Below are 27,437 nucleotides of genomic sequence, written 5' to 3'. Positions count from 1 at the left end.
GTTCACTAGACAGCAGAGTTGTCCTCATTGCATAATCTTTACTCTGATTTTATGCATATGGTGGGGTATTATATATATACTCAATATATATATATTTGTAACCTCTGTATCATGATGCATATCGAATCGCCAAATTGTTGGCAATACACAGCCCAAGAAAGTACTGTGGTGTTAGTGTGTCTGATTTGTGTCTGACTGACTGTAGGTAAGACCCTGTGAACGTTTCTGATCAACCCTACTTTCAGTCATTTTCACTTTAACGTGGCTAGAGTACATGGGTCTTAAAATCTTGGCGAGTCACTAACCGTAACGTCGTGGGCACATACAGAAGAGTCTTTAAATGTCTCTATTGCAGTGATTTGCAGCGCTGGTAATTTCTCGTCCTCAATGGCTGTTCCCATGTCTAAGAGTAGCACTCCCGCAGTGAGACATTAGCGCTGAACTGCGACTTTAGCGAAGGGAAATGGAAATGGTGCATTATAGGTCATGGCCGACCTGGATCCCCGTAGAATAGTGGAATATTGTCATCTGTGTTCCACCTCCACTTCTCCATCCTCCACCGACTGGTTGCCCCTGGGGCTTACTATGAACAGCCTGGTCTAGAGTGGCTGACTGGTCTGTCTATCTTTCCTGTAGTGCCGCCCCTGTAACCCTCTGCTGTGCACTGTGCTGCTTTGTGTTCTCCCGTCTGTCTCTTAATGGACCAAGTGTCTAACTATTGGTCTGTCTGTCCATCTGTTTGTCTGTCTTTATTTCTTTGTTTCTCTCACTCACGCACTTTCTCACTCACACACTCACTCACTCACTCACTCACTCACTCACTCACTCACTCACTCACTCACGCACTTTCACTTCTCACTCACTCACTCACGCACTTTCACTTCTCACTCACTCACTCACTCACTCATTCACTTTCACACTCACTCACTCACTCACTTTCACTCTCACTCTTCTACACTGTCGCACTGTTTCTCTTTCTCTTGCACTTTGTCTCGCACCTCCACTTCCTCTCAACCGCACATGTGTTTGTCTTGTGTCACACCTTGGTCCCAATCCTGCACAGTGATTGGCTCCTGTTTGCTGTCACGTGACTTTTTTCGTGCCATCTCTTTTGTGCCCCCCTTAGTGTCTGGTTAGATTGACTGCGATCACCCAAAAGCAGATCTTCGCCTCCGACTCCAAGGTTCCAAAAAACAAAAAAAAGAACCCCAACCCGATCTCTCCCTGTCCTGGAATGTTGCCATGCCTACTGCACGGACCCCCTTCACCACCACCACCCCACCATCCACCCACCCCACCCCCACCCCCATCTTTTTAGACCTTCTGCCTGCTCCGCATCGACTGTCCGCTCCACCTGTGTCTCATGGATAGAGATGTCCATAGCCCTGTGACTTACTGACCTATTGATTTCTTCCACCACCCACTCACACAGTGCTCAAGTTTGGCTAAAGCATGACGGAATGTGTGCGCATTTCCTGTGTAGGCCTGTTGTGCTTTTAAACCAAAGCATTCTCAGAAAGAGAAAAAAAAATCGCAGTCTAATAAATGGAACTGATAATGGTCTGGCTTTAAAAGGTTAGCTGTTGTTGCTTTGTGCTCGTGAGCAGACTGACTTGACCGAATTAGCAGTTGCCGCGCTAAGCGAATCATTAACCGAGAGGTTGCCAGCATTCCCAGAGTGCTTCCTTAATGGCTTGTGTGGTGAATCCTCCCCGCCCCGTCCTTTCTCTCTCTTTCTGTATCTCTCTGACTCTCTCTCTGACCCTTAAATCCTCAGCACAGCACTCTCATGTCAGTCATTAGCCACCTCCAAGAAGCCCCATGTCTGCATTCAGCTCTGAGAAAGCGCACGTGTTTCTCCTAGTGATAATCAGAGGAGCAACTTTTTAGATAGTGAACTGCTCTCTCTTTCTCTCTCTCTCTCTCTCTCTCTCTCTCTGCCTGAGCTGAATGAGTTCCTGCTCCTTCCCAGCCGAGCGGCTACCGCTTGTGTTAAAAGGCAGAACACGTCAGCTTTTTTCATCCAGCACAAATTAAGTCAGTGCTTCTTATCTTGGCGTCCAGCTGCTCCTCCTCTCCTGAGGCGTTAGCAGAGCCCAGCCATGCTAAGCTGACGGGCCACAAGGCTGGAGCTGATGCCTGAGGTGACTGTGCTGCTGAGTCACTGTCACCCTCCCCACCCCCACCCCACCCCCACCCCCACAGACATGTGTCCTCAGACATATTTCCTTCTTTTCCTCCGGTCTCCATCCCTCCGTCTTGACCCAGGCTCTGGCCAGCATGAGCCTCAACACCCAGCCCATCCTCAACCTGGAGAAGTTCCAGGAGGGCCAGGAGCTGCCGCTGCTCCCGCCGGGCCGGGACAAGGCCTCGCCGTCCTCCACCGAGTTCAACCCCCTCATCTACGGCAATGACGTGGACTCTGTGGATGTGGCCACCAGGCAAGGCTCGCGAATGTTAAACGTTACACCTCTTTTTTTGTATATATATATTTTTGTCAAGGCGGCAATTGCTCAATATCCTGAGTTCAGACTCGACTTTTAATTCAGTCCATTTGGCCCAGTTTTTCACCAGAGTGTGATATATCATATCATATAAAATTATATATATATATATATGTAGTTTTCCTGGAGGGCTTTGCCTAATCATCTCGCTCCCTCACACAGGGTTGCCATGGTGAGGTTCTTCAACTCGCCCAACGTTCTGCAGGGGTTCCAGATGCACACGCGCACGCTGCGCCTCTTCCCCCGACCCGTGGTTGCCTTCCAGGCCACGTCCTTCCTGGCCTCCCGGCCACGGCGTAGCTGCTTTGCCGACAAACTGTCGCACACGCAGGCCGTGGAGTACTACGGGGAGTGGGCCCTCAACCCCACCAATCTGGCCTTCCAGAGGATTCACAACAGTAAGGCCTCTCCCACTGTACACTTGATTTTGTGGATCTGTGTATCAAGCTACTTATGATAAAAAAGAAAAATGTCTGTTCCTGATTGCCCTTTTTTAACACTTCTGCATTTTCCTTAGAACTATACTGTTGCTTTTGTGGTTCTCTGTTGTACAAACCTAATTTTGGCAGGAGGGATAGTCTAGTTTGTGGGTAGTGGTCAGCCCTTTGCAACAAACTCTCTTTCTCTGTCACTTTCTTTCCGTCTCTCTCGCTCCTCCTCCCTCTCTGCCTTCCTCCCTCTCCGGGCACCAGATGTGTTTGATCCCTCTCTGATTGGGGACAAGCCCAAGTGGTACGCGCACCAGCTGCAGCCGGTGTTCTATCGCGTGTATGACGGCTCGTCTCAGCTGGCTGAGGCCTTGAGCGGGCCGTTGGAGGACGAGGCCAACGACTCCGACCCCACCGACGACAGGTACGCACACCCGCCAGCCATCTGGCCCCAGAGCCATACCACCAAGAAATGATGTGTGTGTGTGTGGGATTTACCACCATAACAATGAAATGTAATGAAATTAAATGAAACGTGTAGTTTGATTTTATACAGGTTCTTCTGTATCTGTAGTAGTGGTCAGCGCATGATACTGATTTATTTGTGTTTGCGTGTGTGTATATGTCTGTCTGTCTGTCTGTCTGTCTGAGTGTGTCTGACTGACTGACTGACTGACTGACTGACTGACTGTCTGTCTGTCTGTCTGTGTGTTGCAGTGGCAGTGACAGTGAAGGCTATGATGACTCCAGCTCTTCTTACTCCTCCCTCGGGGACTTTGTGAATGAGATGATCAAAGGGGACATTTCGGGAGACACTCCAAGTAAGTCACTGGGTACTGCTGCAGTAAATTAAGGCAAAAGTCATATGCAAATGTTCCGACATGCTGTATTTGAGATCACTGCTGTTATTATGCTGTTTAGTTATGTGTTTTGTTGTGGTTTTCTTTTCATTAGATGTGGATCCACCTTGCCACGCTGCGCTGGGGGACGCCAGTGAGGTGGAGTTCCACGACTTCCAGGAGTACAAGGTGGAGGAGGGCGTTGAGCCGGAGCCCGAGGGGGAGGGTCTGCCAGAGGCATCAGAGGGCCAGCCGCTGCGCTCCAGCTCCAGCACCACGGCCAGCTCCAGCCCCAGCACCATCATCCAGGGGGTCAACCACGTCAGTGCTACACCACCCACTATCTGCACGCTGTGTCTGTGGCTTAAAGCCTTACTAGTGGATGGGGTTTTAGGTTTTAAAGGTTCTGTTGAACTGACTTGGTCACCACAAAGAATGGAATTGTGTTGAATTGACGTTAAGTCATGTCATTTGTGGATCAGTTATCTGATAAGATCAATTATCTGTCTTATCAAAATTCTTAAATAGCCTGCAAGTGATTTCGACTATATTGAATTGACTGGCTACGATATATTGTATGAATGGAAAAAGTGTAGGTATGAAGTAGTATCTGTCCAAGCTTATGCTGGACAAAGTGGTGCTGCTGGTGTCTGTTCTGACACGACTCCATTCCCTCAGGAGCAGCCTGACCCTGCAGAGATTGAGGCATCTGCGAGTGCTGCCCTCAAGAACGCTGTCCCGGGATTGGCCAGCCAGCCTTTCGCACGCCCCGCCCCTGACCCCGCCTCCACAGACCCGGCCAATAAGAAGAAAGACTATGACAATCCTTACTTTGAGCCTCAGTATGGCTTCCCTGTGGAAGAGGATGCAGACAGCGAGGAACAGGAGGAAAGCTACACTCCCCGCTTCAACCAGAACCTCAACGGCAACAAGTACGCTCACAAACTTCTTATTGCCACAGTCAATCCTCACAGCTATTCTCACTGGACCAGTCTATGGTTATGTAGTAAAGAGTCAGGGGATATGTCTTCCTCAGGCTCTAAGTGTCTCCAGATCAAATGGTCTTCTAAAATAATCTATTTGTATGTGAAAAGGGTGTAATTTTATCTTATGCCTAAGATTTCTTCAATGCGTGAGGTCTCTCAGATTGTTGGATCAAAATGTTGGGGAGGGATGTTTTACTCTTCAAAGTTAGTGCGGAACTCAAACATGAAATGTATCTCTTGACCTTTGGCCTCTGCTTCTTTGATCATGCTGTGATGTGTGATTGGTCTCGCTAGGCCACAGCGCCCCCTGCGGCCCAGCAGCCTTAAGCTTCCGGGGGAGTCCGACGGCGAGGGAGATTCCCGCAACAGCTCGCCCAACTCCACCATCTCCAACAACAGCGGCGATGGATTTGGGGGCCTCATGTCCTTTGCCAGTAAGGCTGTTATCATTAATTGATGGATTGGTCTGTTTGGAAATCCTTTTGCATGATAAGATGATTAAATAAAAAGTGTAGGTCCTCACAGTGTCTAATGACATTCAATGCTTGGCAAGACAGCCACCAACCTCAGTGGTGCTCAGTCACCTGAGTTTCCCCTACTGTTGAAGCTGTCATTTTGTCGTGGCAGTCTCATGTAATGGCTGAGTGTGTCTTTGCAGGTAACCTGTACAAGAACCACGGCACAAGCTTCAGCCTCTCCAACCTGGCTCTGCCCAACAAGGCTGCTAGGGAGAAGGCCACCCCCTTCCCCAGCCTCAAAGGTAGATCGCCAGCACACCTGTGTGCCTCCTCCTCCCCTCTCTCTGGCTCTGCCTTGCCTCTGTTTCTCTGTCCCCCTACCTGTCCACTCATCTGTCCAGTCCTCTGTCTGGTCTGGTCTGTTCTGCTCCAGACCACCACATCCATTCATTCCTTCATCCATTCCTCATGTCTCAGCTCTCTGCCCTCTTCTTTCCCTCCAGTTTTTCCTTCCCTTTCTCTCTCTCTCTCTCTCTCTCTCTCTCTCTCTCTCTGATGTATCTCTGATTGTTTGCTCTAGCTCTCTCTCTCTCTCTCTCTTTGTATCTTCTTATGTAGGTGTGAAGTGGTATTTGCAGTTATTAGCGTAGCAAGGCTTTAGTTAGTATGGTAGTAAGAGTGCATAACTGTTACTAATTCTTAGGTAGACAGTAAATCTCTATGTATTAGAGGATTCATTCTTCTCATGCACTTCATGGATCAATGAGGTATTTAAAGAGAACAGTGTGTTGGAGTAAACCTAGAAGGTCTGTTTATCTCCATTTAGGATTTGTCAACTGTGAATAGCAAGCAGTGGTTTTCACAAGTGATCCCGCTTATACATCTTTAAGCACAGCATATACATTATTCAGTATAGTCACCGCAGAGCATTATACACATTAATGCTGATCCTCTCTTCTCTTAAAACTCATGTTTCACCATTGCAGACGTTGGGCTAATGTCTTGTACATGAATCATAGGAGTAGAATCTTTCCTGCATTATTTTGTTGCTGCTTCACACTCTTTCTTTGCTTCTTCTTTGTTCTCCCCTCCCCCCTCCCCTAATACCCTCTATTTACATTTTATTTCTGACATTATTTTACCAAAGAATATTTTAATTTTGATCTAGATGAGGAAGTGGAAGAAGGTTGGTAGGAATGCTTCATTCCTTGTCCCCCCCCTTGTGTAGTTCAAAGATGGCACTATTCTGGAAGTGAACGCAATGCCTTGTTAATAACGATTTTAATTTAATTAGCCATTGTTTACTTGAAATCTCAAATGCTCAGTCTTCAGCAATGCTCCTGCATAGTCTGTGAACTGTGTGGGAACATGGGCGCATAGTGAGAAACTGGCATTGGGAAGACAATAACGGCATGTGTGTGTGTAACTCAAACACTTCATGGAAGTAGCTGCCATAAGTCCTCTGATATCCTCTGACATGATTTTGTTTTGAAATGGGATGATTTGACTTGTCTTTGTCGTTCAGACGATGAGGATGAGGATGATGATGATGATGATGATGGTGATGGTGATGAGCCAGAAAGCCCGGGTATGTGTTCACTGTGTGAAAGCTTGCCCTGCCCCTTCTCCCGTTTTGGTGTGGTAGTTTGCTGTGCATCTTCATAGCCTCCCAACCCCATAACTTTGACACCTCTGACAGTAAACCCGATCAGAACCTCTCAGAACCTCTGCAGTCCAAACACGGCTCAGGTGAAAACTAGCCGACTTGCCTGCATTTGTGATTGTAATCCCACTCTCCCCCCGCCATCTCCCCTCTGCTTCTACTCTTTGACATGGGATTTGGGTCTTGATGATGCTCTCTCTCTTCAAAGACCTCAGAAGTCTCTTCTTTTGGTCTGGAACGTTCTCATTCTCCTTAACGGACATGGTATTTTTTTGAGAATGAGATTTGGTGTGGTGGTGTTTTTTTCTTTTTCTCCTGTCTTGAGTGTGTCCCTTTCTACAGCTGCCAAATACGGTTGGGGGTCCATTCCATTTTAATTGTAAAGCAGTTTCTGGCAATTTCTGTCAAAGAAACTGAACATTCGATTGATTGTTGAAACCGAGTGGATGCTGTTGAAGTGGTCACAGTCAGTGTTTGTGGTGAAGTTGAAATGGAATGGATACGGCCGCCAACCTGGCCACATGGCAGTGGATTAGTCCCTTCTCTGTTTTTGCGGATCTGTTTTGCAGTCTCAGTCGAGTTGGTGTGGTCTGTGTAGGGCTGGACTATGGCCCACTCACTTTGACCACTGCCAGCAAAGCTGTCTGCCCAAATGTATCTCTTGTACTTCCAGTGTATTCCAGATTTTGGCCTCTCAAAGCTCCATATTCTTCTAGTAAACACACACTCATGCACACACACACACACACACACACACTCACACACACACACACACACACACACACAAACAAACACTCATGCACACACTCACACACAAACACTCATGCACACACTCACAAACAAACCTCCTCCCCGCCCTTAATGTGTATGGAGTTCTTCTCTAACTGTGGTGTAACACGATTCTGGCTCATAAAATGGCCTCTAGCGTAGTGTGCCTGTCATTAAAAGTGCTTTTAACGGTTATGGTTCTTCTTAAATGTACCCTCAAAGAACACAGCTCATATTTTCTGGGTTTTGCACGGGTCACTGTGGCTTTTTATGAGCTGGAAAGGATCCATTTTACACAGATGTACAGCAGGTCTAGATCATGAACCTGACAGCTTCCATTTTGTATAGCATCAGAGCAGATGCCATTTTGAAGCAGTATGTATTTGTTATGTTTTTGATCATATTCATTTTATAATTTCTTTTTTACTGTGTTCATAGAACTTAAAAGAGGAGGCCCGTATTGTGGCATTACTTTACTCATGAAAATGATATTTCTAAGATGTAAACCGACTTGCCCCCAACCGAAGTAGTCACCGACACAAGGGAGCTCAATATAGTCTCTAGAACACACAACAGAACAACCAGGTCCTGGACCTGTGGCGTTCTGCTCTGGAATGTGCTCTTCTCTTTACGCCCTCTCCTCTCCTTCTCTCTCTCTCTCTCTCTCTCTCTCCTGTATCTATTTCTCTGAATCCTTTTCTCTGCGTGCCCTGTTGGTCTGTATGTACATGTGTCTGGTGTTTGTGGGTTGATGTTTGGACTGGTTCTGTCTGGGCCGGTGTCACTCTCTGTCATTCTTTTCCGCTGCACTAATTCTGGGTTTTGTGTCCAGTATTTGGGCTAAATTCTCTAATGGAGATTATAACAGAGGTCGGCCCGGGGAGCGGAGAAGGTGGGTTCCGCCCTTTGCTGCGCGAGCTGCATGCTTCTCCAAGCCAGTCGACTACATCTCCCAGCATCCCCCCCCTCTCTGTGCCATTGCATCTTCTTCATTCACCCATACCGCCCCCCTTTTCAGAAACCACTGGTCAACACATCGCTGCAGTTGCGTCGGCTGTCATTCATCAACTCGGAACAACCCATCTCTGCCCCTCTCACCTGTTGTGTGTCCTGTCAGGGTTGGGCCCATTGCACACACACCAAAAGACACGCCCCGTGTTTTCCCTTGTTAGTCATAAATGAGGCCTTCCCTTTTAAACTTGATTTTAGCACACATGCTTGTGTTAATCAGACTCCTAACTGGATGATGACTTGTGTTTGGCGAGTTGGCTCAGTTAGCTCAGCGCTGGGATGAGGTGTGTAAGGAGATGATTGGAAGCCAGGAACATCCAGATGATCCTCGGCTGGCCTAGTTGCCGCCGGTCCAGACGTGGGCCCAGCGGAGAGCGTCTGCCTCCAGGTGCCTTGAGCTGATTAGAAGATGAGGAGGAGATCGTGTTCCCTTTTGGAGCTTCTCAGTTTCCCTTTGTTTGCGCAGAGGCTTCCATGTCGAGTTACATATTGACCCAAGGTGCTCTTTTATGTGCAGAGCGGAACTGCATTCAATATTTACTCTTTCTAGGTGGGTCTGATGCAGAGGAAATGTTTTGAAAGTGTGGTCAGTGTGCAGCTGTTGCTTTCGTGAAGTCTGGCAATGCTGCGCTCGTGACGTTTTCAGGTTGCATGTCTGCAGAAAAAGTTGTTTGTACTGTATTGATACTGATACTGTCCAACCTTGCCTCTGGTGAAACTATACAAATGATCAAACGCAACTGGAACCAGATCAAATCCGTAAGGTGTTGCCCTTTCGTAGAAGTGATGGGAAGGCTCTGTTTTCTGAGTCAGTGTCAGAGAAGCAGCCTTTGTTTCCTAGCCAGCGAGGCTCTTTCAGAGCTGATGGCAGACACTTGACAGCTCTTCAGCACCGGAGCACAGCAAGAGGAGTGCACTTGCCTGAGTCGGGCTGTCAGACTTGTCTGCCTTCCCTGTTTTTTTTTGTTTTTTTTTACCCCTCTATTTCTCTTTCAGTTTTCTTCGTTTTTTTGACAGGAACATTGCATCAAAGAGTTAGTCAGTCAGTCAGTCAGTCAGTCAGTCACATCAGCTGTATGTTGAACCAGTGAAGGTAAAATGTAAATCTGAGAAATACAGAATATTTTCTGTAATTGAATTATTCTTGATTTTTATTTGTGTCTTGCTCTTTCCTGGGTTTTAAAGACATAGCTATTTTTGACGTATTGGCCTGTTGTCTTGAGCCCAACCCTCTTTGTGGTGTACCCATGCAGTAGGCAGTGCACACTAACCCTTGTGCTGCTGTGTGCTGTCGTGTGTTGATGGTACACCATGTCACACCTGTATACTCTCCTCATGTATGTGTTTGTTTTGACACACTCACTCACTCACTCACTCACTCACTCCACTGTCTTGTCTTGTCACGCAATGGCACCCGGTCGGTGTGTATTTGCACACACCATTACCCTCTCTGTGTGTATACTGCTACGCTCTCACATGCATATTTGGTGTGTGTGTGTGTGTGTGTGTGTGTGTGTGTGTGTGTGTGTGTGTGTGTGTGTGTGTGTGTGTGTGTGTGTGTGTGTGTGTGTGTGTCTGTGTGCTGGTGTGACCATTGGAATTTGATTCTGACTATCTTCGCATGACACATGATGCGTTGGTCTTGTTGCCATGCAGACCGTTTATCACTCCTGTTGTCACTCTCCAGTTTTGTGTGTGTTTGTGTGTGTGTGTGTGTGTGTGTGTGTGTTTCTCTCTGTTGCTCAAATGGCACCATTTTTCTCTGCAACTCCCACCTGTAGTCTGGTCTAATCTTCTCCTCTGCTCTTCTCCTCCTCCTCTCTCACTGTGGTTCCTGTAACGTCCTTAGCCGCGTGCTGTAAATACTGTAGTTTAGCGTACCTTGTCAATACCTTAACTGTGGATGCTTTGTTCCTCTTGCAAAGGTGTTTGTGTTTTTCCATCTGTGTGTGGGCGATGTGAATTGTGTGTGTGTGTGTGTGTGTGTGTGTGTGTGTGTGTGTGTGTGTGTGTTGTGGGTTTTGACAGTGATTATGAGGGATGTGTTTATTTTGTGTGTGCATGTGAGAGACACATAATCGTTTTGAGTGTGTTTCTGTGAATCTACCCTTTGTGTGTCAGATTTGTATGAACCTTAGTCAGTAGAAGGTTTGTCATGTGTTTGTTGTGCATGTTATTGACGTAGAGATCAATTATGTGAACAATAGATGTTGTAGATTAAATTGGTGTGTTACGTGCTGTATGACAGAACGTTTATGTTTTCTTTTTCAACTGTTTTTTGAAGCGTATGTCTGCACTCATTTTTTTGTTGGGTAGCGCGTATGAAGGCATGCATGCATAGAGTATGAAAGGTTTGTGTTTAATTAATTAATGAATTAATTAATTAATTAATGTGTGTGTGTGTGTGTGTGTGTGTGTGTGTGTGAGAGAGAGATATATATATATATATATATATAGATACATCCCTGTGGCCAGTCCTCACACTGTGTTTGGCCCTCACAGGGGCTCGTGGTCCCAGAGCTCTGGTGGACCAGAAGTCCTCGGTCATCAAGCACAGCCCCACTGTAAAGAGGGAGTCTCCCTCCCCGCAGGGAAGAGCCAACAACACTAGGTCAGAAACTCCTCTCATTCGTTCACACTCACTTTAACACTCTATATATACTATACCATGCCAACGTTTCTGGCTGCCATTAGTTAAGCGTTGATGCAGGCCCAGGCTTTATCCAAATACTTCCAATTAATAGTGAACCTCTACCTAGATTACTTTTTTTTCTTCTTCAAAGAATCCAGATCTTAAGTCTTCCAGATTTATAATTGGAAATCATTAATACCTGATTATTCCCTTGTTAAGGCTCTCAAAGTTTACCACCTCATTTAACAAATAATAATGGCTTTAATGCTAATCAGTCTGTTACTGTTAATGAGAGCTGAATACCAGCAGTCCAACACTCAGAGCCTACATTTACATTTACAGTCACAGTCCCTTATACCCAATTATGGTAGCCACAGCTTAGGCATATCTTATCTACTTGAACCAACCAGAGAATGAAGACAATCGTCTGAAATAAAAATGCTAAGTAAGATTACGTAGCGTGTCAAAAAGATCAGTTGAACAAATGGAGTATGTGGTTGCTGTTGCAGCGAGAACCAGCAGTTCCTGAAGGAGGTGGTGCAGAGCGTGCTGGACGGCCAGGGAGTGGGCTGGCTCAACATGAAGAAGGTGCGCCGCCTGCTGGAGAACGAGCAGCTGCGCGTCTTTGTGCTCAGCAAGCTCAACCGCGCCGTCCAATCGGAGGAAGACGCCCGGCAGGAGGTCATCGGGGACGTGGTGAGTTGATGGGAGGGACCTGAAGTGAGAAATGCATCCAGAAAAGTTGACTATGGAAGTGTCTTTCAACTCAATATTATGCTTAAGAGAAGAAGAGTGCTACAGTCATTTTAAACTGACAAAACAATGTACCCTCATTATATTACATGCAGGCTGATATCAGATTACTGCTACATCACTGTTCTCAGCGATATCTGTTTGGAAGGAGTCTAGCAGGAGTACTGCTCCTTACTAAGAGTGTTTTCCTGAATTGATGGGTGTATTTCTCTTCTCTTCCCCCTTTCTCCAGGAGATAAGCAGAAAGGTGTATAAGGGCATGCTGGACCTGCTGAAGTGTACGGTCTCCAGTCTGGAGCACTCCTACACCAACGCGGGCCTCGGGGGCATGGCCAGCGTGTTCAGCCTGCTGGAGATCGCACGCACCCACTACCAGACCAAAGGTACCGCCGGCCCAGAACACAATCTTTTATGGCATGATGGTAATGAAGTACCTAAACCATGTAGGTTCAGTTGCTCCTTAAATCCTAATTATACGTTCTGCTATGTAATGGTATGTATAGCAGACTATATATGTGGAGACAGTGCAATTTAAAATTGTCAATAGTTTTGTCAACCTTGAGTAGCTGCAGAAATACTAACAGCTGGGCTTTGCCTGATTCTCAGCTGGGCTAATAAAAAAAAAACATAATCACTGTAGATTGTTGAATGTTTTGATTACTTTTTGGCAACACTCTGAGCCGCCTTTCCTCTTTCTTCAGTCTCTGTGGGCTCTGAGGGCCTTATGTCATAATCTCATAAATGTCCTTGTTGTTGTCCTGACTCCCTCGCTGCTGAACTTCAGCTCCGGGCTTCAGAACATCTCTGACAAACCCTCTTTCTTCTGTATTCTGTCTTTTTCTTCTTCTTCTTCTTCTTCTTCTTCTTTTTCTTCTTTTTCTTCTTCTTATTCTCTCTGTCCGTCTTTCTCTCTTTATATCCGTGTTTTTGTTTTTTTTGTCTTCCGTTTCTTTTCCTGTCTCCCTCCACGCTGTGTCTTGGCGCTCCACAGAGCCCGAGAAGCGAAAGCGCAGCCCCATGGAGGGCGCCAGCAGCCCGGGCAGCAAGGAGAGCCCGTCGGGCCGCATGGAGGGCGCCCGGGCTGCCGGCGTGCTGCTGGTGCCCCGGCTCCAGCTCCACCCGCCCTCCGCCACCGGGAAGGGGCCCCACCACTTTGATACCCGCAGTCTGAACGAGGAGAATTTTATTGCCTCAATCGGTGTGTACTCCCCACCCCGCCCTGCCCTGCATGCCCCTAGAGACTCTGGCTTGTTGAATGGAATCCCACCCCCTGTTCCCCCTGGCCTCGACCCGCACCCCCCCGAGCCCCAAGGGGGAGCTGTCTCCTTATATGTCACTACCGTGCTCCTTCCAGACAGACACTGTCTCATTCTATGCCACCAAGTGGTCTACACCTGTTCAATTGGATTAATGATAATGAAAGCAAAATATGTACTATTTGAAGTGTTCAGGTTGTTGATTTGTTATTATTTAGCAGCATGAATTCTTGATAGTAGACATGCTTTGCTGCAAGAAATAAGAAACTATAACCCTTGTAATTGGTGTAGGCACACTGGGGGCATATTGTGACACACTGGCCCACTGGTTTGTGTTGACTATCCCCTTGAATGTTCAAAGCGTGCTTGTGTTGTGTTACTTTGGAGTCTGTTTGGTCAGACCCCCCCTGCCCCCCCCCCCCCCAACCTTGTGGATGCATGTTAGCGTAAGTTTCCGTTTGAGAGCCAACCCCAGACCTGCAGCCTTGTGCCGAAGAGATCGGAGAGGGCCTGGCCAAGAACCGGCCCCTCCAGCATGGCCCCCGCCCCCGCAGAGCATCTCTCCCCTGTAAACAGCCCAAAGACGTCAAGGAAGCCTTAAAAGTTCACACCTTTTGGGGTTGTCTTTTGTACAAGCATGGCCGAGCATGGCATACCAAGCCAGCCTTGTTGGCTTTGATGTGGCACCTGGTTTTTGGGCCTGTGTACAGGGAACGGACGTCTAGTTCCACCCTTCTCCTGATGTCCACTCTCATAAACGTCCACCCCTCCTCTTAACCTACTAGCTGGTTCTGTTTGGAGAGATGCCCCTTCAATTCTACGGAATGTCTTTTTTAAGTTTGCACACCCTCCCCTTTGGCTTCTGCAACGCCCCATTCCACCCACTGGCTGGATGGCTGGACTCACCCCACTCACCCTCATCTCACGCCTTACCGCAGCTGCCTGAGTGACACCTGACTCCCTGCCTCTGGAGAGCCCCCCTTCCCCAGACAGCTAGCCCATGTCAGAGGGCTCCTCTCTGGGGCTAGACTTCCGATGAGCCAAAGCCTTTTTGACTTTCTCCCTCTCCGGTGGTTCTCCAGCTTCAGGGTGATCTGGTGCTCTGGATGTTTTGTCATGTGTCTTTGGTAGGCGTGGAAACCCTATCGGTTGCTCCTCTGGGTAACCGAAGCACAACTACTCATGAAACATTACAAAACGTCCTGGAGTTGAATGATGCGCACCGTTTGTTTTTCATTGTCAAGTCATTTTCTGTTGGTTCATTAAATGCTCACCCACCATATCTGCCAGTTTCAACCAGCTCTCTGACTCTCTCTCTGTCTTTCTCTCCTTGCTTGCAATGCATCTTGGGTAGAATTGTGGAGCAAGCACCAGGATAACAGAAAGCAAAATGCTTTGGAAAAGGAACAGAGTAAGATTCTTCTTGCGCAAACCCGAACTTAGACTCCTTAGAGTCTTTGCAGACCACTCCACTTCCCTTTGACTTCCCTGTCTCTCTATACTCCTCAGTGCTACCTTTCTCTTAGAGACGAAGCTGTGAACAGATCAAGTAGTTGCTTCAAGCAGTAGAACTCCTTTACTAGACTCTTACCTGATGCCACTGCTACTAATTTTAGAAATCTGCTAACGTCTTCCTTGGAGCCTAGGCTATTTCATGTGTTCACCTGAATAATTCATTACCATATAAAATTCTAGTTTCTTGGTATTGCTATTACACTAGTATCGCAGTGGGCTGTTTGTCAAGTGCTTTAGCCTAACCCACTGATTTGATAGCTTTGAGATGAGGCCACCCATAGCATTGATGCGTTTTGTGTCGCTGCCATGTTTACATCTGTAGATGTTCTTAAATGGTGCAAGGTGCCATATGCAATAATACCTTCCCTCCCTACCAGATGATGGACATCTCTAGCAAGTGGTCCTGTTGGTATCTCTAGTATGTCTATTGCATATTAGTGCCACCTCAAGACTGCTCCATCCTTCCCAGGTCCTGTTGCACCTCATCTTGTGTTAGGGAGGTTTTCTCTGTTTTGTGTTCTTCTCACATAAACTTCCTCCTGGTCAGAAATGAATTGATTGAAGATCCATAGGTCTATATCTAGGTCTCCTTTACCCATTCCTGTTCACCTCTGAGCCTTTACTAAAGGAGTGTGTTTGCCAATACAAACAACTGGTAAGATTTAGATGAAATTGTGTCATTTTAATACCGGGCATGATGGTTGTGCTGTCCTGTGTGAATTTGAGTGTCTGGAGTGTTCAGCAGCTTCATCAGACAATTATATTGTTTTCAGTAACTGCTTCCAGTAAGCGTGTGTGTGTATGTGTATGTCTATGTGTGCTCTTTATGTCTGCGCATATTACTGCCCTGTGTGAACTCTGTGTGTCTGTCTGTCTGTCTGTCTGTCTGTAAGTCAGCTGCTGAGTGAGTATTGTGTTGAGCTAATCGCCACGATTCCCCATCAGTGTATTGTATTGGGTTTTAATTTAGTTTTGTCGTTTGATTGAAACTGTGTCCTCTGCCTGCCTCTGCGTATTCTTACGACTGCCAGCTGTTTGACAGGAAATTAGTTGAAGCAAAGGCAAATTGAACTGAAATCTCTGCAACCAGCTTGAATTCAGTTTAAGAACTCAGTATTCAGACAGCACATATAAATTTGGAGAACAACCCACAGGCATTTGGAGGTGAAAAGGGGCTTTTGGCACCGTCAACCCTTTGTGAGGCCCTTAATGTGGCTCAGGATCTGTAGTGCTTAGATGCCTCATCAGAGGACGTGTTCATTGCAGGGAGCCTTAAACACTGCCAGTCGTGATCTGTCCCAGGAGGCCGTGCAGAGGCACACTGGGCGGCCATGTTAACGGCGTTTCTTCCACAGGGGCTGAGGGGGCCAAGAAAAGTGGCGAGGGTGGCGACACGGAGGAGAAGAGGTCCCAGATCAGTGCTGACAGCGGCCTGAGCGTGACCTCTGGTTCACAGGTGAGCTGAGCTGGCCTCCAGGCCCAAGAGGAGGCTCTCGCACTCTACCACTTTTAGTTTCCCTCTCGCTGCCTTTCATGTTCTTTTCATCTCTCAGGTCTGCCGTCTTATTATCTCTCTCTCTCTCTCCCTCTCTCTCGATCTGTGCCTTTGCTTCTTTTCCACGTCTCTCTTGGGACCTCCAGAAGAGCGATACCGAGTCTGTGGCCAGCTCTGAACCTCCAGCCCTAACCAGGAGCACCAGTCAGGACTCTGAGGCCAGCACAGTGGTAGGGCACGGCCAACACAGAGAGCTCCTACCTAGTTCTCTCTCTTGCTCTCTCTCTTTCTCTTTCTCTCTCTTTCCCTTTCTTTCTCCCTCCCCTCTCACTCTGTTTCTCTTCCCTTCCTCTCTCAATCTCTGTCTCTGATGTCTGCTCCCTCCCTCTCTCTCTTTCTCCTTTCTCTCACATCACATCTCAACTTTCTAAATTCAGTTCCTGTTGTTGCATCATTTCCTTTCTACGGTTGCAACATCTCCCCAGCTCAACTATCCCCCTCAGATCTGTCAGAACTTTGACTGATTTTATGTGCCTGCTGCATCAGGCTCCCTCTGAGTCAAAATACCCCCCACCCCCCGCGCGCATGACTCCGCAGCACATCTCCTGTCCGACTCGCTGCCACGGTGGCATATCCAGCCCTCTGCTCGTAATCATCTTAGTCACGTTCTCACCCACCCACCCCCCTCTCCCTCCCCACAGCACAGGCCTCGTAGTGCCGTCACAGCTCTTTTTGGACCATCATTTGCTTCCTACGCTTTTGCTGCTCACGACCTTCAGCTCCATCCCATTGTTTGCGTTTGAAACGCTTTTTTATTAATTATGCTGAATTAATTACCCTCAATGAAAAAATGGAGCGACTGTTTAGCATTGGCCAGCGTTGATGTGTCAGGATCTCGGTGGTTGTGGACCAGCATGTTGATATTTTGTCCTTGAGCCGTAATAGAGTTATGACTGCGAGCGCTGAAAGGGGGGGGTACGCATCTGAAAGAAAGCTGCACACGAGACTATGGGGGTGGGCTAGAGGCCTCCAACGTGTCCGATTTGATTTACGTCAGACTGATTGAGTTGTCACGAATGACTCGGCAGACTGCTGCTCTCCACGGACTACTGTACGAAAAGAGGTCGTGAGATGACTCAAGTTAGATTAGTGACTCAAGTAAGCTTTACAAATGAGGTTAGAGGCATGTTCATGAGTTTAAACATATACTAGGAACCTACATCACTAGGAAGTGAATACATTAATACATAGAATTGTTTGTAGGGCTGCTCTAGAGCATAGCAAAGAGAGGTTTCTTTGCCCCAGCAGGCTAGTGCCATTCTAAGAGGTTCCATGTGTCAAATTCGGAGAATTGTGGTATCTTGTCAACAAAAAATTCTACTACTCCTTTCCCTATGCATTAGGCTGGTTTTTGAGAAGTTAGAGCCCAGCTAGATTTCCACAGCTCTCAAAAAACTTTTATATTGACCAAGGTCTAAATACAGCTCCTATACACTATGTACCCAGAGCTGGACAACATCAAAGGTCCAACCCACTATTTGTGGCTCTTGTCGGTAATTTAATGAGTTACAACCAGCCTCAACCTGCCCCATTGTAAAACCCTGGCTAGAACTATGCCTTATGACCCGGTTTTCGTATGTCATACTACAATAGGAGACTCACAGGCCCTCCTATGGAATATACACGCACTGTGGCCGTCTCCTAACCCTGTCTCTATACCTGGCAGGTAAGCAACAGCTCAGGGGAGACCCTGGGAGCGGACAGCGACCTGAGCAGCACAGCAGGGGACGGTCTGGGAGCCCGGCCCGCCCCACACCTCAACCTCTCCAGGGGCACTCTCTCCGACAGCGAGATCGAGACCAACCCTGCCACCAGCGCCGTCTTTGTGAGTGGTCTATGCCTCATAACTGCGGGGGTTCTAACTAAATGGTTCCGCTCGCTCTTTTTCTCTTTGAATCATTTGGTGTAGGGTTTCTATGAGGAGCCATGTTATGTGTTCTGCCAGTTATGTTGATGTGGACGACGTGAGTGTGATGTGATTGGCTGTTTGGGTGTTTCCTCAGGGGAAGACCCATAAGCTGAAGCCAGGTCCGAAGGAGCCGGCGAGGGTCATGGCCAAAGGAGGGCCAGCACCTCCTCTGGAGGATGTCAGCATGAGGATCTACCTGTGCGAGGGGCTGCTGGGTAAGTAACCCTGACCCTAACCCACTCAGAACCCAGTGAAGTGCCATTGAAGTGAGGATCATTTCAAATGCTGGCCTTTTCATTTGTGAAATAGTCACACTACACAGACCTTTTTAAAAGCAGTGTATGGTGCCATTGCTTTGATATGACTTTGACTGTTTCTGTACTGTACAACACAATAGTTGAAGAATCCATGTCGTTTCCACATTACCACTTACTTAAGAGACTTTGACGTACTAATTGTGTATGCTGCTGTGAATCAGTCTGCTATGTGTTTCTCCCATCAGTCATCCGACCACAACACATGTAGGGCAACCATTTGGCCCCGTGTCCTTATAAAAACAGAAAGTGCTAATAAAAAGCAGAAATTGGAGGTGCCGTTTAATGCCATTAGCCAAGTTGTTTCCTGTTCTCTCACCGCTCCTCCTTGTGGTTAACCAGCTTCTGTTATTAACACACGGCCTGTCGCCGCCCTCGGCTTGCTGCTGGCTAACCCACTGTCTACTCGCTCCCTCCTCTCCTCCATCTTTCTCTGTCTCCACTTGTTTTTTCTTCACTTTGCTTTTTCTTCGGTTCTCCCTGTCCTTCTCTATTACCCTCTCTCTCTCTCTCTCTCTCTCTCTCTCTCTCTCTCTCTCTCTCTGCCCTTCCTCTCTTGGTTTCTGCCTCTTGGCTCTCGGGCCGCCGGGGCAGGGCGGGACAAGAGCTCCGTCTGGGACCAACTGGAAGATGCCGCCATGGAGACCTTCTCTTTGAGTATGGCTTACTGCTTATCTCTCAGCTCTGGGTGTGCTTTGTGTGTGTGTGTGTGTGTGTGTGTGTGTGTTTGTGTTTGTGTGTAAATATGTGTGTGTGTGTGAGTGTGAATGTGTGTGTGTGTGAAATGTATGTGTGTAGTGTATGGTTCTGTGTGTTTAGGTAAGAGCGGGGGAGAACTGTGTGTGTGTTTGTGTTTGTGAGCATGTCACTAAATGATGCATGTGTTGTGAGCGGCTCTTGCCCTAGCCGCTGGTCTCTCGGCTGTGCTGCATGCTTTTCTGTGCCCTTATCTGCCGTCTTCACTTATTTATGATGAGTATCGAGCGAGAGCAACACTGACAGCAAACACTGACACTGGAGAAGAGCCCTGCAGGGGGAGCTCCAGGGCGGCTCAGGAGTACAGTGGTATATTCTGCTCCTGCTATTTTAGAAAGCCTGGTCATAGGGGGACCTGTAGGTTTGTGTTAACAGTGTGTTCAAATCCTTGTTAAACCGGTGGCTTGGGGTTTAGTCGTATTGCCTGCAGTGCATGCCAGTTTGTGCATGATGGTGTTTGGTGTGAAAAATAAGAAAAGAAAAGAAAATGTGAAGATGATGAAAAATACTTTTCTGTATGAGGCAGAAATAGATATCCTGCTGCACATCTAAAGGTGCGTGTGTGTGTGTGCGTGCAGAGACATGAGGAAATGAATAAACCAGTAACTGAGTGTATTTGTTGGGGAGAGAGTCTGTGGTTGGTTTGTTGTGGTAAATGTGAGCATGCTTTACATGCGTCCGATCAGCATGCATAATGTGCTCCTCCAGGCAAAGAGCGCTCCACTCTGTGGGACCAGGTGCAGTTCTGGGAGGATGCCTTCCTGGATGCAGTCATGCTGGAGAGGGAGGGCATGGGCATGGACCAGGGCCCGCATGAGATGATTGACAGGTTGGTGACCTTACAACCCCCCGCCCCCCGGGGGTCTTGGTAAAAGTCATAACACAGCTCAGCACAGGAAGCCCTGCTGATGGCATGTCGGTGTGGCCCACCCTACAGGTACCTGTCTCTGGGCGACCATGACAGAAAGCGCCTGGAGGATGACGAAGACCGGCTGTTAGCCACGCTACTGCACAACATGATTGCCTACATGCTGATGATGAAGGTATGGCACTGCGCTGGAATACACATGTGTCTTTCATCCCTTCCACGGTGTAGGGGCTTCCTCATTGATTGTGTGTGTGTGTGTGTGTGTGTGTGTGTGTGTGTGTGTGTGTGTGTGTGTGTGTGTGTGTGTGTGTGTGTGTGTGTGTGTTTGTGTGTCACAGGTGACCCAGAATGATGTTCGGAAGAAGGTGAGGCGTCTGATGGGAAAGTCTCACATTGGCCTGACTTACAGCCAGGAGATCAATGACATTCTAGACCGCCTCAATAACCTGGTAAGGAGCTTCTGTGTCAGTCAAGTTCTTTTTTAGACAAATTGTAGTCTACCTGCTGTGCTGATTATCTTCCTTGTGCCTCAGAATGGTCGCGAGCTACCCATCAGGCCGAGCGGCAGCCGCCACATTAAGAAGCAGACGTTTGTGGTGCATGCTGGGACAGACACCACAGGGGACATCTTCTTCATGGAGGTGAGAGCAGTTATCAGTACAGTCAGCCTCCATACTTAAAGAGTGATGCATTTCAAAATGTAAGGTGTCTTAAAGACTAATCCATTTCAGAATGATACTGGTTAAAATCCAAATAACAGTTAATTCAGTCACAGAGTGCAAGCTGAATCACAATTGTAGCATCCTTTTTCCTTGTGCTTATGTCCTTTGATCACTCAGCCAGGGATCATGGAATCGTCGTCTGACAAGAGTGGCGCTCTCTGTGATGACCATGTGTCATGCTGTCCGTCTGTTGTCTTCCTGCAGGTCTGCGACGACTGCATCGTGCTGCGCAGCAACATCGGCACCGTCTACGAGCGCTGGTGGTACGAGAAGCTCATCAACATGACCTACTGTCCCAAGACCAAGGTGCTGTGCCTTTGGCGACGCAATGGCCAAGAGACTCAGCTCAACAAGTTCTACACTAAAAAGGTACAAATCCCCTCAGAAATGAATGTTAGAGCGACCTGTTCTAACATGACTTTTGTATATATCATAGCAAATACTGTTGCTGTAAGAATACATTTCAAAAAATAGATCACCTAAATGAATCTGTGTCCGTGTGTATAGCCAGGATTTACATTTTGCATCATAGATTAAATCTAGTTCCTGTCCCCCCACAGTGCCGTGAACTGTACTACTGTGTCAAGGACAGCATGGAGAGGGCCGCTGCACGTCAGCAGAGCATCAAACCAGGTACTTACTATAGAGCACAGCGAGTGCATATCCACTCAGCTCCGTGCTCTACAGGGAAAGACACTCTTGTGGGAGAGAGAGTGTGTTTGTGTGTGTGTGTGTGTGTGTGTGTGTGTGGAGAGAGTCTGAGTGCTGTGGTGTGTTGGGTTCCAGGACCAGAGCTGGGGGGTGAGTTCCCCGTTCAGGACATGAAGAGCGGCGAGGGCGGGCTGCTGCAGGTCACGCTGGAGGGCATCAACCTCAAGTTCATGCACAACCAGGTAAGGAGGCCCGGCCCCCAGCTGCCACCGCCGACTTCACCTCACCTCATGCATGTCCCCCCCCCCCAGCCCCCTGCCCCTCCAGCTCCAATTTCTCAGCCCTCCCTCATACTCCAGTGACACCCCTCCACGCTCCCTCTCCTCCTCTCAGATCTCTCGCTTTCCTTTCTCCCCGCTTGGCACACTTCCTCTAAAAACTCAAGATCAGATCACCAAGGGTTTTTAAAGATGGAGAGCCTATGCTCTTTCTCCTCTTTGATCATTAGACTGAAAACCTTCTGGGGTGGGGGATGTGATATTGATCAGCCCCATGAGTTTTTAGAGGAAGAGTTGGTTTTGTATTTTGGCTTCCTATAATTTGCCAATTTTGTTATTATTTATCTGCGTTGTCACTTGCAGTTGTGTGTGTGTGTGTGTGTGTGTGTGTGTGTGTGTGTGTGTGTGTGTGTGTGTGTGGGGTGTGTGTATGTTTGTGTGTTGTATGTGTTAAAATGTGAGCACATTCAGCATATACTCTCTGTCACTAAGAAACTCTCTTCAATGTGGGGCCCAAAACCATTCATTCAGTGTATGTGTGAGCAGGAGTGGCTGTGGGCGTTTGAGTGATTGCATTGTTATAGGGGTCTCCTTGTGGAGAGATCATTCAGGCAAACAAGACACTGTGTAACTGACATCTTGCGAAATAATCGTTTTGCCACTATGCTATGTTAAGCTCAGTCGGTTTATTATCATCCATTAAGCTGCACAGTGTCATCAAAATAGCTTTCCACCTTGTAGGCAGCCATCTTTGTCATTTTTTTTTTCCTGAATCATGTATATTTAAAGGAGCTCTGTGTGTATCATCAGCTGCAGCATGAACTGTCCCACCCAAACAGCCCCGTCCTCCATAATAACCAGATGGGGAGGTGGGGTGCAGTTGGATAGTGGGGGGTGGGGTGTTGGGTAAAATATGAATGGCCCCACTCCCAATACATCACTGTTAACACATCTGTGTGATTTCAATTATATCAATACAGTGTAGTAATTTTGATAAGGCTAAATAAATGCTTTTGTGCTAGCTAGACATTTTTAAGTGTCAGAACATTCTTTGAGATTCGTCATGGCTCAAGGTCTTTTCTGCCTTTTCTCCTGGCCTCAGAAGAAATTCCTTGTAACTTTTCAGTCAGTGGAGAGTGTCTCCCAGTGCTTGAAATGGGTGCTGCTTTTTATATCCCCCCCTCAGATTGTGTTATCGTCCCCGAGGTGGACTGGTGTCCCAATGGGCCAACGCAGCTTGGGCCGAATATAATGTCATTTAGAACCTTTCATTTTAAAAACAGACAATGGCCAAGCAATAAAGCAGAGGCAGTGGTATTTGAAGGAAGAGAGGTGGCTGGCCATGGCCAAAGCCAGGCAGAAGAGCAGGCGTGTGACGAAGAAATGAAGGAGGGACAGAGTGAGCGTGAGAGGGGCGAGGGACAGGGACAGCAGGAGCAGGAGGAGTTGAAGCAGTAAGTAAGAGCAGCTTCATGATTAACAAGGACTTGAAGGGAGGTAGTGTGTGCCATGCCATGATGTTGGATCATTTATTAAATCACTGTCAAATAGTTGATGACGATCATTTAATCGCAACGCTATCATAAATTGACACCGGCACCTACTGCTGGCGTCAGTGAATGTTAAATAGCGCAGAATACGGTATTTGGGTTAGCATCTTTGTCACCTTTTGCACCCCAGAAAAATCATATAAAAAGTGAATGCGTATCATAATATGCACCTTTATGCATCATACAGCAGTGATGCAACTATCTTCTGGTACATTAGTCAGACATTGTGTCATTGTGCCAAGTTGCTTTCTCTGCAGGTATTCCACATTGTATCTGATAGGTCCTATAAGTTTGGGTAGCTGTATGGGCTGCAGTGTATGTACTGAAATTCATGAAGTGTGTCTGCGTATGTGTGTTAATGAGTGTGCAATAAAAAGTATGTGTGTGTGTGTGTGTGCATGTTTGTGTGTCTGCTGACTATATGTACTCTTAAGCACTTTCACTGGTGAAGGTGGTGGCCGTGCGTGTGTGTGTGTGTGTGTGTGTGTGTGCGCGCACGTGTGTGTGTGTGTGTGTGTGTGTGCGCGCACGTGCGTGTGTCAGAGTTGAGTGGTGCCTGCTGCCCTCACGCTTCTCAGGGAGTCTGGAGTGGGTGCCAGCCCTCACTGCTGGAGGAGGAGGCATGGAGGGCAATGGGGGTGGGAGCAGAGCAGGGCAGACCCAGAACTAAATCTCACTCGCTGGAAAAGGTTAAGAGTAATCGAACGTTTGGACTTTTTTTTTTTTGTAATCCAGTTACCTATACATCATATGGGTTGATTTATTACTATAGCTTTTTCGGGGGAGGATTCTGTTCACTATTGACCATTGGTACTGATGCTAGTTTAGCTTGGAGGGGTGGGGAGTTAGCCTAGCGGCTGCTAGAGCTCTGGCGAGTGTCTCTTTTTTTCTCGTGCTCTTCTGTCCGATAATAATCCAAACCGTTTCTCTCCCATGCTCTCTCCCCCTGCAAGGAGCGGAAGGTACACGACTTCTGCTGTCTCTGCTTTTTAGCAGTACCTCTTCTTCTGTTCTACTGTTTATTTCTGTTCCTCTCTTGGTTTCCTTTTTCATCCGTAGCTCTATGGCAGACTTCAGTTGTTGTGACTCTTTGTCTCTTTTTTATTCTTTTTCATGACGGAATTTCCATGTGTGTATTACATGGGTCACATGCAGTCAAACTGTAGGGAAGTGAAGAGACTACTCAAGACATAGCGGCCCAGTATTTTTTCTCCAAAGGGAAGTCCAAAGCAATGTTTACCCATTCACAAAATTAGACTGACTGTAGTTACTTATCCAGCAGATCCCAATGGTGAGATTTAGCCTTTCCCAATAAAGATGAATGCCTTTAGAGGTCTCAAGCACAGTCATTTCATGTAGACAGGATAAGAGGAGAGAACTCCCAGCATACACCAGCATGTCATTGAGCTCACCCCTGCCCCCCCATTGAGTCCCATGCCCATGTAAGCAACTCCACATGGAAAGTTCCAACGTCTACAGTCCTTTTTCTTTTTTGTAGCTTTGAAGAGCTTGCTTCTCACGTGCTGTCTTCCGTGTTTTTTTTATTTGTTGTTTTTGTTTCATAATTTTTGCAAATATTACTTTCCTCATAGTTATTTGAGTTATTTTTTGACTGTTCTGACTGTTGAAGGTTGTCATCTCTCTGAAATGTTTGGTTTGGGCAAGTGACATTGAGTAGCTAATGGTCTGTCTGTTCTTTTTTTTTTGTTTGTTTTTTCGTTTCCTAGGTTTTCATAGAGCTGAAACACATTAAAAAGTGCAATACTGTGAAGGGAGTCTTTGTCCTGGAGGAATTTGGTAATTACACCATTTTGATTCTAGGTCTGTACACGACACGGCAGTAACTCAGGTCCCCTGGCATGCAGTTGGGACACCAATGCATTCAAGCTTCACAGTTAGCATTAGCCTGCATCAGCACATTAGCTTGTGTGTGCTAGCTTGTGCCTGGCATGTGTTAGAGAATGAGGTAAACTCTGACTTTCCCATATGGGAGTTTTACTATGGTATTTGATATTGTGATAGAAGCATTTCCACTACCTCAGAGTCTTAGATCACTACAAACCCAGCCAATCTGACAGACAACTGATTTCAGTTAAAGTCCTCATTAACGAGACAGAATTTATGATCACAGTCTCCATAATGTTGAGGAGAGGCAGGCTTGGATACAGTTAACTAAAAAAGAAAGAAAGAAAGAAAAAACACACACATTCTGCATCTTTGTCACGTAGAGTTAAGCAACAGATGAATCGGCCACAGCTGTAGGTGTCTTGCCATTTCTGGTAACACATTTAGAAAAAGTCCATATACTGTTAAGGACTTCAGAAGAGAATCAGGGTAAAATCCGCCAATTGGCTACCTCTCAACTTGTTAGAATTGCTCTTGGCTATCACATTGGCAAGTCCTTGTGCAAAATGTTGACACTTCAGTTCACTTCTGAGATGTTTTGGTCTGAGGGCACTATAAAACTCGTATGGAGTTATATGCATCCTTTGGGAGCTGCAGGTGCAAATGATGATGGAGAGAAGTGGTCAGGCGAAGGTGAAGGGCACAGGCCTGTAGGAGCGGACAGGGTTACTGCCGTGTCTCTGTGCTTCCTTTTATTTCTCGTAATCCGTTCCCTCATCTTTGCTGCTATGAAAACCTTCATTCTCCTGCAGGTAAAGTGCTGTCACCTCTCTCTCTCACTCTCTCTCACTCTCTTTCTCTCTATCTATCTCTCTCTCTCTCCTTCTCTCTATCTCTCTCCTTCTCTCTCCCTCTCTCTCTATATCTCCTTCTACACTCTCATTTGCTTGTCTGTCTTTGTAATTCTATTCACTCAACAATCCGTGAGCCTTCTGTTCGTCCACATCATGGCTTTTTGTCTTCACCACTACACCTTATCTGTTGTCTTCCAATTCCATGTCAGCTCTTGCTCTCCGTCACTGAGATCCCTTCACTCACGCTTTCTTTAAAGACCACCCTACCCCACAGGCACCCCGGAACAATCAACGTCTCCTTCTTTCCATCCTGGTCCCTCACGACACTGCCTGTGCCTTTCCCCCCTTTTTCTTTTCTCCAGTGGGAAATGATCTGGGGGAGAGGGGTCTGTCTTGTATCTCCCAGCCACGGTTTGAGGGTTAGGGAGGGGTGGAGGGCTCCTTTGAAGGTTCAAGGTGCTTGTTTGCATGACCGCTGAATGCAAGTTCACCGTTCTAATCCGCTGTTGGTAAGACAAGCACATGACCGTGGCTCTTGGAAGTCGACTAAAACTGCTGCTGTGGTGTTAATAGTGGAAATAATTCCATTCCACTTTTTCTCGCTGCCATGGGCCATGTCTGTCCAGCTAATGTGTGCCTACATCACCCCAGGGAAGACCAAGGTGGCTATCAGGTTAAAACTATGGAAGTATAAACCCATAAGGTTCACTGGTAACAGCCCTTATTCATTGACAGGTGACTGGCAATAAGCAAAGCAACAAGCAAAGTCTGCCACAGATGAACTAAAGCTAATTTAATAACTTTAATAACATACTATGAGCAAGATCCTAAGGGCAAACATGGGTGGGTCAGCACAATGCTCCCACACACCATACAATAGCTTCAGTTCATGAGTGACGGACTTGTCTCGTTGGTCTGCTCCCTGCCAGCCAATGAAATGAAAAGGGCCCTTCGAGCCTGATCTGTGCTCCATGAATGGACTTGCATGACTCATGGCATCAGAGCTGCACCTTCACCACAGACAGCCACTAACCTGTCAGCACGGTTTCTCCTCCTCTCTCCTCTCTCTCTCTCTCTCCTCCCCCCTGCGGCCCTCCTTCACACTCGCTCCTCCTCTCTGCCTCCCTCCCCTCCTCCTCGGTTTTGACCACTGTTGAATTCTGTGTTCTGTTTCTCGCACCTGTGGTTGTAGTTCCTGAAACTAAAGAAGTGGTGATCCACAAGTACAAGACGCCCATGGTGAGTGCTGCGTGCCGATGAAACGCAGGAAACAGCATCTGAAGTACATTTTCATTGTGTGTCGCTATGTTCTTAAAAGCCAA

At 47.2% G+C, this 27,437-nt stretch overlaps 1 protein-coding gene across 50 annotated transcripts in view; it reads left to right on the top strand.

Moving 5' to 3' along the window:
* The window catches only part of madd (MAP-kinase activating death domain), a 47,029-nt gene that overhangs the window by 17,304 nt on the left and 2,288 nt on the right, over positions 1-27,437 (top strand). For 2 of the 50 annotated variants that reach the window (XM_031569381.2, XM_031569379.2), the window contains 29 exons: positions 2,269-2,441; positions 2,667-2,902; positions 3,197-3,356; positions 3,650-3,753; positions 3,887-4,092; positions 4,450-4,703; positions 5,052-5,191; positions 5,416-5,517; positions 8,479-8,538; positions 11,160-11,268; positions 11,799-11,985; positions 12,275-12,425; positions 13,034-13,240; positions 14,653-14,709; positions 16,169-16,269; positions 16,455-16,538; positions 18,035-18,193; positions 18,372-18,492; positions 19,186-19,248; positions 20,056-20,176; positions 20,285-20,390; positions 20,554-20,664; positions 20,749-20,856; positions 21,142-21,306; positions 21,498-21,570; positions 21,724-21,830; positions 24,370-24,378; positions 25,144-25,213; positions 27,308-27,354. In XM_031569381.2, coding sequence (XP_031425241.1) covers positions 2,269-2,441; positions 2,667-2,902; positions 3,197-3,356; positions 3,650-3,753; positions 3,887-4,092; positions 4,450-4,703; positions 5,052-5,191; positions 5,416-5,517; positions 8,479-8,538; positions 11,160-11,268; positions 11,799-11,985; positions 12,275-12,425; positions 13,034-13,240; positions 14,653-14,709; positions 16,169-16,269; positions 16,455-16,538; positions 18,035-18,193; positions 18,372-18,492; positions 19,186-19,248; positions 20,056-20,176; positions 20,285-20,390; positions 20,554-20,664; positions 20,749-20,856; positions 21,142-21,306; positions 21,498-21,570; positions 21,724-21,830; positions 24,370-24,378; positions 25,144-25,213; positions 27,308-27,354 — 3,591 coding nt within the window. Of the gene's footprint in view, positions 1-2,268; positions 2,442-2,666; positions 2,903-3,196; positions 3,357-3,649; positions 3,754-3,886; positions 4,093-4,449; positions 4,704-5,051; positions 5,192-5,415; positions 5,518-6,362; positions 6,402-6,740; positions 6,804-8,478; positions 8,539-11,159; positions 11,269-11,798; positions 11,986-12,274; positions 12,426-13,033; positions 13,241-14,652; positions 14,710-16,168; positions 16,270-16,454; positions 16,539-18,034; positions 18,194-18,371; positions 18,493-19,185; positions 19,249-20,055; positions 20,177-20,284; positions 20,391-20,553; positions 20,665-20,748; positions 20,857-21,141; positions 21,307-21,497; positions 21,571-21,723; positions 21,831-24,369; positions 24,379-25,143; positions 25,214-27,307; positions 27,355-27,437 lie in introns of all 50 variants that reach the window. The other 48 variants (XM_042708072.1, XM_042708055.1, XM_031569384.2 and 45 more) reach the window with 30 other exon arrangements.

The sequence above is a fragment of the Clupea harengus genome, chromosome 6, assembly GCF_900700415.2.
Source record: "Clupea harengus chromosome 6, Ch_v2.0.2, whole genome shotgun sequence".
Lineage (NCBI taxonomy): Eukaryota > Metazoa > Chordata > Actinopteri > Clupeiformes > Clupeidae > Clupea > Clupea harengus.
This window is presented reverse-complemented; position numbering and strand designations above follow the sequence as displayed.